The sequence below is a fragment of the Triturus cristatus genome, chromosome 10 (assembly GCF_964204655.1).
Source record: "Triturus cristatus chromosome 10, aTriCri1.1, whole genome shotgun sequence".
NCBI classification, from domain to species: Eukaryota; Metazoa; Chordata; class Amphibia; order Caudata; family Salamandridae; genus Triturus; species Triturus cristatus.
The window spans coordinates 398,943,601-398,957,876 of record NC_140593.1 but is presented as its reverse complement, the minus strand read 5'-3'; the positions used below and the strand labels follow the sequence as shown (position 1 = coordinate 398,957,876).

The following is a 14,276-nucleotide window of genomic DNA, read 5'->3' as shown; positions in this document are numbered from 1 at the left end:
TACGGGGCTGTTTTGACAACTCCCTCCCACATAGTCATGTTGAGGGAGTCCCCAAACATCCCCCAAGAGCAAAAACGGTTTTATTTTTTTTTCGGCAATTTCGCGGGGTACGCTTACCGTACGCTTACCGTACGCTTACCGTAAGCTTACCGTACGCTTACGGTAAAAAAATAAAAATAAAAAAAACACTATCCACACTTACCCCACCCCCTGTGCTTTTGGTGGCCGCAGGCCACCAAATGTGCAGGGCTTATTAATAGAGAAAAAAAACGTAATTTTGGCAACATGAAATTATAAAATCGAAATAAAAAAAACACTATCCACATTGACCTCACCCCCTGTGCTTTTGGTGGCCGAAGGCCACCAAATGTACAGGGCTTATTAAATTTGATAAAAACCGTGCACGGAACGAACTGCGTTAAGTGGGCGCGCACGCCACAAATGGCGTAAAGTAACTTAGCATTTAAAAAACCGTACAAATTCACTGAAAAAACCATAGGTTTCACACACGTTATAGTTAGGAAATAGCATTTAAAAAACCTTGCTAATTCACTGAAAAAACCATAGGTTTCACACATGTTATAGTTAGCTGGACATTTTACTGATAAAAAACCAATGAAATTCCCCCGTTATAGTTACTGTAGGCAACTATAACTCACGCGACCGTAATCCTCTGCTGATGACATATGTGTCTTTATGAAAAAAAAATATTTGTAATATATGTATAGCTAAAATTTAATGGAAGAAGATATGGGCAAATAAGTGTCTAAATACAGTATTAGCATCAGCAGAGGATTGCGGTCGCGTGAGTTATAGTTGCCTACAGTAACTATAACGGGGGAATTTCATTGGTTTTTTATCAGTAAAATGTCCAGCTAACTATAACATGTGTGAAACCTATGGTTTTTTCAGTGAATATATATATATATATATATATATATCCATCAGAGAGCTGCACCACCATTGAGGCACCACACACGTGCGTGTTTGCACACCTTTTTATTCAGCAAGTTGCAGGGAAAGCCAGGCTCACTTCCACAGCAGGTAACCAAACATGTTTCGGGCTTCCTTAGCCCTTGCTCACTGGTATCAGGGAGGCACAGCAGCAAGGTTTCACGTCGCACTTGCGGCGATTTAAATGATAGTCCCGCCCAGTGGGCGTGCATCGCAACTGCATGCTGGTATCTGTAGTTTGCTGCTTGATTAAAAACCATAGTGGATTGTCACTGTGTCTCTCAAAATTCAATAAAACCTATAGTAGGTTGCTGTGAATAGCAAGGCAGGATCCCTGCTATAATACTCGCCATACTGGTCACGCCGTTCCTTAGGACGCTGAAATTTGCCAGCGCACTGGAGCCGCTCTTCCGCAGCGGGGTCCCTCGCGACCTGGGCAAGGCCGCTATAAATCCATCAGAAAGCTGCACCACCATTGAGGCACCACACACGTGCGTGTTTGCACACCTTTTTATTCGGCAAGTTGCAGGGAAACCCAGGCTCACTTCCACAGCAGGTAACCAAACATGTTTCGGGCTTCCTTAGCTGGGCGGGACTATCATTTAAATCGCCGCAAGTGCGACGTGAAACCTTGCTGCTGTGCCTCCCTGATACCAGTGAGCAAGGGCTAAGGAAGCCCGAAACATGTTTGGTTACCTGCTGTGGAAGTGAGCCTGGTTTTCCCTGCAACTTGCCGAATAAAAAGGTGTGCAAACACGCATGTGTGTGGTACCTCAATGGTGGTGCAGCTTTCTGATGGATATATATATATATATATATATATATATATATATATATATATATATATATATATATTCACAGAAAAAAACATAGGTTTCAGGGGTGTTATAGTGAGCTGGACATTTCACTCGTACAAAACTATAGAAATTCCTCCGTTATAGTTAGTTTAGCTAACTATAACTCGCGCCCCCGCAATGCACTGCTGATGACATCACATATTACATCACTGATGACATGGTCAGTGACATCACTGATGACATCACTGATGACATCTCAAATTACATCACTGATGACATCACTGATGACATCATCCAGTTTCTGTAAAGTTTAAATATGTTTATTATATATAGGGAAATGCATATTGAAGAATGAGTGGGTGTATAAGTGTGTGAATGGATGATTTTGTAGGTGCGTGACTGACTCTATAAGTGAGTGATTAAACGTATATTACTGAATGCATGGGTTAGTGACCAAACGGTGTGAATGTCTGTATCCGTCTGTCTGTTGGTGTGTAAGCAGCTGCATGGGTTTGCAAATAGCTACATGAGTGTCTATATGGGTTATAGATTGGTTGTCTGAGTAACTGTATGGGTGCCTGAGTGTTTGTGTGGGTGGGGTGTGTGTGACTCTGTGCATAGATGTGTGAGTGGGTGATTCCCTGGGTGCATGGTTTCAAGAGTGCATCTGTGATGGACTGTATGGGTGGGTGAGTGTGTGTATGGTTGTGTTTGTGAGTGAATGTATATTTCAGTGGTACATGTGTGAGTAGCTACATATGTGAAAGGCAGTATATATGTGTGTTGGAGTACATAAATGGCTATAAGTGAGAGTGTGTGATTGTGAGAGTGGCTGTATGGATGAGTGTGTGCTTGTATCATTGATTGTATAAGAGCGTAAGAATGTGCTAGTATTTGTATGAGTAATTTAGCTGGTGTGTGTATAACTGTATAGGTGAGTAAATGGCAGTGGGACCGATTCACAGAACTAACTTAAGACCAAATCCTAAACTTACTACCATTTTGGTATTCACAGAATGCACTTACTACTTCTGGTATTCATAGAATGCACTTACTACTTTTGGCATTCACAGAATGAACGTACTACTTTTGCTATTCACAGAATGGATTTACGACTACTAACTTTACGTCCGCACTCGGGCTGGAATTTCTGCCTCCGAAGCGGAAATTCCGCACCCGGAGCGGGTAGTCCGGTTGCGGGCCGGAAGCTCCGATTTCAGGCCGGAAATTCTGCTCCCGGGCTGGAAGCTCAGATTTGGGGCCAGAATACATTAACTGTGGCCATTGATCATTTGAGCCAAGGGTAAAAACCTGTCCAAGTCCCTACCATCCCCCACCATGCATCAGCTGACAGACTCCAGCCAATCCCAGCCAACAGCTCCAGTTTGCCATGATGTTGCAAGTGCCTACCATCCCCCACCATGCTCCAGCTGAATCCAATTAACACTAATTGACCAGCAGCAAAAAACATTTAAAAGCAGCACACAGTGAAGGAACAGGTTTGGCCACAGAGAGTTTGTGTTCACAACGCTGATACTGGCAGAGAATTATGGAGATAATGAGGAGGAAGAGGAATTTCACTGCAGAGGAGACCACCATGCTTGTGGAGTTTATAGTGAGGCACCACAAACGCCTTGATGGACTCCCACCCTACTGCTCCAGTGGGACACAGAAGGCAGCCCTATGGCAGCAATTAGCCACTGCTGTCACAGCATTGGGGGAGGATAGGTGCTCAGTCCAGGACATCAAGAAAAAGTGGCAGTATGAGAGGTAGAGGGTGAAGGAGAAATACTCCCGAATCGAATTAAATCGGATCCTCCCTGCTGCATACTCTGGACCCCGCATCCGCCTCACCCCACTGGAGAAGGATATCCTGACCACAATACACCCCCACTTGGTCCATGGACTGCCTGTTAGTGATGTCCGCTACGTGGTACCAGGTAAATGGGATGAAAAGAAAAAGTGCATGAAAAGATTGTCTGTGTTGCACTGCCATTGTGAATAAGGAAGTTGTCCAAAGTGTATATAAAAATTATAGTCAATCAGAGACTCATGTGTCACCCTCTGTATGTAGCACCACAAGTCCCACAATCCTTTGCAATGGAAATGGCAAATCCCTCCCCCACTTTAGAAAACATGGGCACTGTACTGTTGCAGTAATACACAACCCTGCTAAGTAGCAATTGACAAATATCAGCAGAGATGTGCCAGTAACAACGCGACACGCAATCCAACTCTTGTGCAACCGTGGATGCGTCACATTGCGGTGCACTGTGGCGCAGGGATAGACAGATGTGTGTTGCATCTGATGGCATTAAGGGGGTGCCTTGCTGGAGTAGAGTCGCAAGTGTGATGCAACTCCAACAATGTCCATGGACCGCCTACACCTAATGTTCTGTGCCACTCATTACGTGTGCTTCAAGCAGGCGTAAGTTTGCGTAGCACCACCCTATGAAAAGTGACTCCGTGAAATCTCGTCGATTACACTGCATCACTTGTACGAGGCATAACCAAAGAAACGCACACTCTGCCTACATCACAGCTGATGCATTTTTAATGTTGCGCAGGGCTGCACAACGTGACGCATCCTCATAGATGCATCACGTTGTGAATAAGTCTAAATGTGTCACCTGTATTACCCCACCGCTGTGTCACAGAAGTGACACAACGGCGGTGTAAATGTATTCCAAGGGGCTTGTAAACCTGCCACAAATTATCCAAGAAGTAAATCACCCTGTGCCAGCTTAAATCACAAAGCAGAAGGTGAGAGAATCATCAGATCCAAATACTCATACACCTATTCTGTTGTACATTTCCCACCCTGCCACACCATTACATCCCCAACGCACCACTGCTCCTACCTGCCCAGTCTGCGGCAGTACTGCACAACACTGTTAGCATGCAGAAGAAATGGGGAAATCCCAGAAAAGTTCCACAAGCACATTTCCCATTTGTTTACTTTTCTCTCTTCTCACCCATTGACACATTCAGCCAGAGCACAGACAACTGCAGTAGCAGAGGTCCCTGCATCTACTGGGAGGAATCGCCATCGTACAGAGAAAGGCATACCACTCTCCCCGACTGGTAAGTCAAAGTGGGCAGAAGATGGTCAAAATGCATACATTGTCAGGAGTGACAGAGAGACATATAGTGCCCACATATGAAAGTCAACCAGAGATGAAAAAATAGCTGCATTACTATTGGAGTTGTCAATGGACATCCACCTTTAGCAAATGATAATCTGAACAGCGAAAGACAAAATATTAAATGTCTTGGCTCATCATACCTTTGTAATTGTGGAACATGACATGTTTTTCAGCAACAGCCCCAGACCTGGGAATCCAATCCTGTAATCGAGTGCCACAACTAGTCAAAAGGGTGTCCCCACTATGTTGTAATAGTGTCTGTAGACCTAATCAATAAATCCAATTTGCACAAATATGGCAATGATGAACAAGAAGTGAGATACCAGGGTCAGTAGTATTGACAATGCATTCACTGTCCAACTTCGAATGTTTCCAATATAGATCAAATGCCCAGTCCACACTGCTGATCATGTACCACTTACATTGGCTGGCTTTTTTGTTGTCCATCAACAAAACACGGTAGTGGACCTCACATCATGATTCGTAGACATGTCATTGTGATATAGGTTGCATCTAGGTAGTGGGCCCATTCTAAGTTATATGTGGGATCAATCATGATATTAAGAATGACACACTTCAGCAACGCTGGTGCCCACAACTGCTTGTGCTCATCCTTTGTTCCAGAAATTTAGTGCATCACATGTGGCTGCAGAAATGTAAAGTTGCAAAACACACTTATCATTGTAGGTACAACGAGGTCCTCCCAGAATCAAAAACACACACTGACTTATGCTACAAGGTTGGCTGTGACATCTGTTCAGGGTCCACACACTGTTCCGGTGCTGCGCCAAGGGAAGTAAACCCAAGAATAAATCAGGATGAATGCTCATTAAATGTGGCTTTCACCTACACCGTATGTTGTATGTGCTGTACAACACTGTTGTCCTGCATCACAATATGCTCACATATAGCATTTGAACCCATGCAAGATCAGACCCTGGTGGCTAATGAAAGGATGACACAAAATGTATGCCAAGTGAGTGCAGAATGGACATACAATAGTACAATGAGTCATATGAAGTGACCAGAACACAACCGGCTTGCAATTCAATGATAGGAAAAAATCATAATGAAAATAGCATGGCTGAGGCCAACACTGATGCCAGTTGTGTACCTTTGAGATGGATGTAGGGGCTGCTAAGGTGAATCTTCATGCAGTCACACCTGCAAAATGACTTGGCTGAAGAGCAACACGCTAATCCAGTGCAGGCGGAAGGCATCAAAGCTTCTCAGCCTATCCGCAATGTGTGAGCATAACCAAATGTTACATTCTGCTTGCCTCCTCTCCTACTGTATTCACATGTATAGGTGAGTGTTTGACATATGAGGTTTGGATGTATGCTGTACAAGACACCTATCGTTGTCAGCTAAGTAGTACCATGATCTTGGAAATAGAGTATGCAAAGAGAGGACACTCAAAGGATGGACATAAGAATTCTGTGTTCTCTCATTCAAAAATGAGCTGTGTGACTTCATGCGTAGGGAAGCACAAATGAGCAACATCATGTCCCTGACTATTGCACATCTCACACATGAACCCCTTTCTGACTTGTCAACAGACAACATTAGACTCCGGAAAAATGTAAGTCTTAATGGCAAAGGTGAAATCAGTGTAATGCGGAGGAGTCCGGGTCATTTATCCCTTCCTTGAAATATCAGTAACCTTCTCATACAAGTGTGTCTGTTGATGTGTCATCTTATTGATGTCAGTACTACGTGGAGGTAACGGCTAGCAACTGCTGCATGTGAGCAGGTGCCCACACGTAAAGTCCATGAGGTAAACATGCTGCACATTCTCCTGGATTACCCACAAATGGTCATTGAGAATGACATGTTGGCTCAGAGCTACCATCTGTTGTTAAAAAATATAGACCTGTATGTCTCATCACAGCTGCTGACAGGATGACACCACAGCAGCGGACACCATCCCGGGGACTGCATGACATCCTGGCTGCAGCAGTGAAACCATCGCGCACCTGTCCTTCAGGTAATTCTGGCATGAGGTGTGTCTGTTGAAGTGTCATCTTATTGATGTCAGTGCTGTGTGGAGGTAACGGCTGGCAAATGCTGCATGTGAGCAGGTGCCCAAATGTAAAGTCCATGAGGTAAACATGCTGCACATTGTCCTGGATTACCCACAAATGGTTATTGAGAATGACCTGTTGGCTCAGAGCTAACATCTGTTGTTAAAAACTATAGACCTGTATGTCTCATCACAGCTGCTGACAGGATGACATCACAGCAGCAGACACCCTCCCGGGGACTGCATGACAGCCTGGCTGCAGCAGTGAAACCATCGCGCACCTGTCCTTCAGGTAATTCTGGCATGAGATGTGTCACTAGCGTAGATTCCTAAGCCATGACAGAGATCAAGATCCCCCTCTGTATGGAATCAGCAGTTGTTGTTTACAAAGTGAAATACAAATCAGGAGTGTCATGTGCCTGTCTGTCAATTAGTGATGCAGATCATTGAGAATGTTGTCACTTCCCTCTACAGCTGCTGGATCAGGGACAGCTATGTTTACAACAGCTGTGAGAAGACAGGTCCAGCAGGTGACACTGGGGGGGAACACCAAGGGACAGAAAGTTGTGGCTGGAGCTGGTGAGTTTGCTTGTATCATGTACATCTCTGTGTAACACCTCAGTGCTATGGTGTGAGCTGTCATTTGTGGTGGTACCCTAAACAGGTCACATGATCCTCATATGTTGATGCAAAGTACAGTTAATACAACCCTTGTGTTGCACCACATGTTATACCAGGTCAATCCCTAATACGGTTGCAACCTCTGTTCCAGGGGATGCTGAGGATGAGGATGACAGACCTATGACCAGTGCGAGCCGACGGGGAATCAGAGGGGAGAATCCCCTGATCCTCCAAGCAGTGATGTCGGCAGCAAGTACTGCTCAAGAGGAGGAGGATGAATTTCCTGAGGACGTCGTCTTGGTGGATGATAAGGACAACATGTCTGATGACGATACAGATGCCAATGAGAGCTATCATGCCAGATTGGCAAAATCTGTCCGGGAATCACATACTCTGCCAAGCAACGTTCGTCAGCCTCCTCCCAAGCAAAGTATGGCCTGCCCCCAGCATCGAGCAAACCAGCCACAGATCCCATGCATCACAACACAGACATCACTCCCTCACAGCCCTCACGTCCAGGACTGACATGGTGGTTCCCCTACCCGCTCTTCCCGAGACAGTGTATCCCTGCCATCCTCTCCACCATCTGGGGGAAGTACCAGCCCTGTTGTGGTGCAGTTATCCCTGGGGCACCATTCTCCTGCCCACAGGCTCCCACCTGCCACCCCCTCCCCTGCTGTTGGACCTGCTCGTCCCATCCATGGCAGACAGCTGCAGAGAGGGCCTACACCTGGCTATGATGGCCAGCGGGAGCAGGACTTCTTCCAACAGCAGACAGATGTGAGGCAGGACATTCGTGCCATAGGGGCTACCCTGTCCGACATGTCGGAGTCCCTGCAGGACATGGTCCAATTCCCACAGGTGGTGGACAGGCTGAGCCAAGTTTTGGATAGTATGGATAGGACTTGGCAGGACATGTCCAGAATTATGCGTGACATGATATCCATCCAAAGGGAAGAGAGTGCAAGACACCATGCCTTGGCCATGAAGATGATGGAGGGCATGTTGAAAGTGATCCAAAATCTGCCTTCACGGTCAACGCAGGGAGGGTAGCCATCATATCTGCCCACAGGACAGCACATCCCCACACCTGTACCACCAACTGCACAGCACCACAGCAATTCACATCCACACCGGCGGGCTGAACTGACACTCCCACCACCAACCCCTGTACAGGCACTCCCAACACATGCGCAACCACCACCAATCCCTGTAAAGGCACTGCCACCACCTGCACAACCACCACCAACCCCTGTACAGGTACTGCCACCACCTGCACAACCACCAACAACCCCTGTACAGGCACTGCCACCCCCTGTACAGGCACAGCCACCACCTGCACAACCACCAACAACCCCTGTACAGGAACTGCCACCACCTGCACAACCACCACCAACCCCTGTACAGGCACTGCCACCACCTGCACAACCACCACCAACCCCTGTACAGGCACTCCCACCACGTGCACAACCAGCCCTTGTCCAGGCACAAACATCCAATGTGCATACACCATCTGCCCCAGCACATGTAGATGACCCTGGACAGTCCCAAGTACAATACCCACCTCCACGTAGGTGACGAGCCAGACCTTACCCCTCCGAGCGGTCATCACCCCCAAATTGCGATGGCCCAAGCATGATCGCCAGTGACAGGAACCCCAAGACAAATTAACCACGTGAATGTGTGTTAAACAAATAAAGACCTACAAAACAAAGATTCTGTTGTGTGTCATGTCCTGTGTAATGATGTAGGTGGCCTAGAGATGTGAGAAGGTATGTGTGTGTGTGACACAGTTACAAGTGTAACCCATCGTTGCAACAAGCCATTATGTGCATAGCAGATGACTCACCAAATATGTGTCCATATTCTGAACCAGACATTCAAAATGAAGTCAAACAAGTTGAAGTAATTAGAATTCCTCATTGATATTTATGAAGGTACAGAAGAACAACCGTCCGTTTGGAAGGGAGAAAGGAAAACAAATGATGATCTTAATGCAGAGGGAGAAGGGAACTTGGATTGGGGTGGGGCAACAAAAATATAACACGTCAGGGAGCGTCAGGGAAAACAGTCTATTTACAAGGGGAAAATGAAATAATAGTTCACGACAACGTCTCCGTCAAAAGTCAAGTGTCCTTCTGGTCATCCTCTAGTACCACAATGTCCAGATCCTCTGAGTCCGATGCAGGCACACGGCTGGCGGGTGCAGGAACAGGCACCACTTGTGTTTGTGACACACGAGGAGTACGGGGGAAACAGTGTGGGGCAACGGACAAGGGGAGACATTGACGGTGGTATGGGAAGGGATTTGGGAGACAAGAGACGACATTACTGTGGCCATTGGATTGATGCTGGTGGTGAGGGTGGCCAGAGATTGGACAATGTCCTCTCGCATCATGTGTACCTCTATACACACTTGTAGCATGATGTGAGCGGACATGTCTGGCTGACCCTCACACATCCACATCAAGTCCCCTGGCACAGCCACAGGAGGAACAACACCGGGAGGGGCCTGGGGGGGACAGGAGGGATGTGGTGCCTCAGGTCCGGAGCCAATGATGTTGTCGAGCTGGCAGCTACGATGAGGGGGACTGGTTGCAGGGGATGCAGCTGGAGCCCCCGATGGAATGGGGGACTCTAGAGGTAGGGAGGGGCTGATGGCAGGCCCAGATTGTGTGTTGGCCTGCCCCGGGGACACCTCTTCAGGGCCCACAGGTGAAGAGTCTTGGGGAGAGTAGCTCTCCACCACATCATGGGCAGAGGTGTTGGGTTCTCCCCCCCCCTTCAATATCCGCAGCCTCCACCCTGGATGTAGCACCAGCATCAGGGTGTCCCTTGTCAGTCCGGGTGGGCGCAATCCCCTTGCCTCTTGATGTTGAGGGTCCCTCCTCATCCTCCTCTTCTTCGCTGGTGGAAAGAGGGTGTAGCCGCCGCACTGGTGGCCTCGCGCTCCAGACCTGGTCCTGCTGCCCTTCCATTTCGCCAGCTGTGCCTGCTGAAATATAATCAAAATCCTAATGTTATGGTTGTGTCATGCAGGACGAGACACATACATAGATGAGCCAAGATCAGACTTTATTTTCCTCTGATCACACTCTACAGTTGTCAGTATCTATGAGCTCACATTAAGTGTATGTTCACTGTCATTTACTGAATTGAGTCTGACATCGACATCTCACGTGAATGTTTGTGGCTTACACAACTGTATTGGCCAACCCTCAACCTGGCATTCTGGTGATCTGTGTGTCCTGTCACTGCTACATGTGCAGGTTCCAAAAGCAGTCCACCAAAGGAAAACATGAAGAGTCCTGATTTCTTTGAATTTGGCCATTGATAGGGAGTCGCAGCTATTTAACGTCTGGACAAGTGTCATCTGCTTTGTAGCATTGTATGGGACAAGACAAGTGCCGAATGTGGGTCACACATCCACAGAGGGTCTGGGCTATTTCTTTAGCTACATTGTGAGTCTAGCCTTTTGCTGTCCCCACACATGATCTGACAATCCAGTGGCACATATTGGCTTTGGTGACTGATACGGTAGCGCAGTACACCGCTGAACAGTGGGGGATTGTTGTGACAGCTACCTGTACATGTGAAATGTCATACAGGCCACTGAGGGTGAGACGTCTGTCAGTGGACACACCTTGCAAATTTAGAAGCACTTAAGAGTGATGCAATGATGTCAAAGTCTGTCTTGACTCCATGGCACATGATGATCTGTCTCAATTGGAACCCAAACTCTACAAAAGCAATGCAAGTCACAGCATCCAATACCCTTTGGCCTGCCATGCGCACACTGGACAGTGTCTGTACCATTGCTCATCCAATGCACACATCAGTTATGATTTCCTAGTTCCAATTGTAGTGGTGCGGGAAGAGCAGATTTCAGTATGAATGCATAATTGTGGCTCATTTAGCCAGTTGTCATGAAGAAACTACAACTCCCAAAATGCACTCTGCCCTGTACAGTCCATATGCCACAGTGTGCCTTTTAAATCTTGGTGACTGCTGCATGGACATGGAATCTGTGAATGGAGGCATGGGACACACAATGGTACAGCACTGTTTCACTCACATCATACTCCCAGACACATATTGCATATGATGCACTTACCATGTCCCTGCTGCTCATGCTCCTCCAGCTGAGCATGGAGGGTCGGCCAAGCTGCTCGCAGGACCCTCCTGTACAGTGGGGAGAGGTGAGAACAATGCACATGGTGCTGGGAAGACTGGCCCACCAGCTCCTCAGCCTTTTGCCGGGACCAGCATTTTAGGTCCTCCCAGCGCTTGTGGCATGCCCTAGCACTCCTGGTGTGGACTCCCACTGCACTGCAGCGCTCACCGATGTTGGCCCACAGCCTGGCCCGGGCTGCATTGCTCAGCTGGTGCTCAGGGTCCCCATATAGCTGAGGATATTTGGCCAGCACCCCCTCAGCCAAGATGTCTAACTCCCTTTCAGTGAAAGGGGGTGCCTTCTCTTCGTAACCCTCAGCCATTATGGGGAAAATAAGAATGATGAGAGCAGCAGGATGTCAGATGATCTGATCTGTGATAGAGGATGACTCAGAATGAACACAAAATGGCTGCCAACTATTTCCTGTGATGTATTTCCTGCCTCCCACTTCCTGTAAAACATTTCCTGTATGAAATAATGTGTCTGGGTGATTTTCGGAGTTTACGGCCCGTAAACGCAGTTTCCGGTTCCGGAGCGGTGGGTCCGCACACGCGCATTATGCTCCACAATCGGGACTTCCGAATTTGGGCCGTAAACTCTGAAAATGACCCGGAACACATTATTTCATACATGATATGTTTTACAGGGAGTGGGAGGCAGGAAATACATAACAGGAAATAGTTGCCAGCCATTTTGTATTCATCCTGATCCATCCACAATCAGAAATCAAATCCACTGCCAACCTGCTGTTCTGTTGTGGATACGAATGAAATGACAGTGCAAGTGAGAATTATAAATATGTAACAAAAGGGGGAAGAGACCATTTAATGACATTTCTGCACGGATGGGGGGGCTGACACAACATCAAACCCCTGTTTCAGTTTCTCCTACTTTGCATTATGGTACATGTAGTCCATATTGGGTGCTCATTACCAGAGTTGTGTGATGTGTTACGTAACATTGGGGTGGAGCAGTGGGGATATATCACAGACACATGGTGTCTGATTCACCCATGACATCCCTCTCGTTGTGGGCGCATCATTTGTGGGGGAGTCACATCTGTTGAGGGCACAGGCCCGACAATGCAATGGTTATGGCCTTTTCTGATTAAGTGAACCATCCTCATGAGGTCCGGCTAGGTCTCTCAGAACATGTATCATTTTCCATCTGCGTCAATAGATTCTTTAGGGACATCCACTACACTGATCGCTGACATGGGCACATGAGCTGAAGCACGCTCAACCTTTTGACTACTGTCAACAGCTGTGATTTACATGCAGTTAGTGTGGCTTGCAAAGTCATCTCAGGAAGGAATTTATTGACACAGTCGTGTATATCCAAGTTTCATCATTGGCAACAGACAGCAAACCACATTTTGTCCATGACACTACAGGTTGCTCTTGTGGAAAACGTGGCAACGAGCTGCTCACAGAATTGCATCCCCTGACCTCGGTTATGTGCAATGGTCCGGTTTCCCAGATTCAGAGCTAGCTGAGGTTCCAGCGGTATGTGTAAGCCATGCGTGTAAGCCATGCGTTAAGGCAATGTTGTGCAAAACACAACAGGCTAATATGATCTTGCACACGACTTCTGGGGAGTACAGCAGCACACCCCCTGTACGGTCGAGACATCTGAATCGCGACTTCAACAGACCAAAAGTGCGCTCTATGATGGCTCGAGTCCGTATGTGTGCCCTATTGTACCTACGCTGTGGTACAGTGTTTGCACGCCTGCAAGGGGTGAGGAGATGTGGGGTGAGTGCATACCCAGCGTCACCTGAGGAGTGGAGAAAGGGCAGTTGGTTACATTTCCCTCTTTGAATTGCACAGGACATGATCTATACTGTATTACATGCCGTATCTGTTGGGCCATGTATGTAGCCTTATGATTCTTATTGTACAATGGTTAATGTTGGGGGGCATTCAGACATTTCAACAACACATTTACCTAATTTCTGATGCTTGGTACTTACCCAGTAGCCACATGTTGCCAAATTCTCCCGCAGCCATCCGCCGGGCAAGAGGTGACATGCGGAATATGAAGCTGTCATGGGTACTGCCTGGGGACACCGCATGCACATTAATGAACCTCCCACTGGTATCACAGACAGCTTGCACGTTGATGGAATGCCATCGGTGTCTGTTGCAGAAGATGTGTGCAATGTGGCGGGTGGCTGAAGGGTCACATTGGTACAATCAATTGCACCCAGCACACGTGGGAATTGTGCAATGAGATAGAAATCTCGTGCTGCCCTTTGTCTCAAGGCGGGTGGTGGTCCCTGGGGCTGGGGGGGCTGTGATCCCCCCCACATATTTCCATAAAGCCCTAGGGGGTGGCGGTCCACGGGGCTGGGGGGCCCCTTTGGGCCCCCCAACCCAATGCTAGCGGGGGCTGAGAAAAAGGGGGGTCCCAAAACGTGTTTTCCCCATGCAATTTCCCATAGGAAACTTTAGCCGCGGCTACAGCCCGAACTGCTGAACGGAATTACACCAAATTTGGCAAAGAGGTAGTTCTTGGTTCAGAAAGAACCCTTTTTGTTAAATAGTGTAAATCCGTTCAGT

General features: G+C 47.5%; 1 protein-coding gene across 1 annotated transcript; it reads left to right on the top strand.

Annotated features, from left to right (window-relative positions):
* Positions 1-4,748: 4,748 nt before the first annotated feature.
* On the top strand, positions 4,749-9,241 carry LOC146789509 (uncharacterized). Its single transcript, XM_085630102.1, has 4 exons — positions 4,749-4,835; positions 6,789-6,884; positions 7,395-7,499; positions 7,693-9,241. Exons 2-4 carry the CDS (start codon positions 6,800-6,802, stop codon positions 8,064-8,066), a joined length of 564 nt encoding a protein of 187 aa, XP_085486228.1. The 5' UTR covers positions 4,749-4,835; positions 6,789-6,799; the 3' UTR covers positions 8,067-9,241.
* Positions 9,242-14,276: the final 5,035 nt, after the last annotated feature.

Coding starts and splice junctions, on each gene's coding strand:
- LOC146789509 (XM_085630102.1), top strand. CDS start 6,800: ATGACACCACAGCAGCGGACACCATCCCGGGGACTGCATGACATCCTG. Junction 6,885..7,394: donor ATCGCGCACCTGTCCTTCAG/GTAATTCTGGCA, acceptor TTCCCTCTACAG/CTGCTGGATCAGGGACAGCT. Junction 7,500..7,692: donor GAAAGTTGTGGCTGGAGCTG/GTGAGTTTGCTT, acceptor CCTCTGTTCCAG/GGGATGCTGAGGATGAGGAT.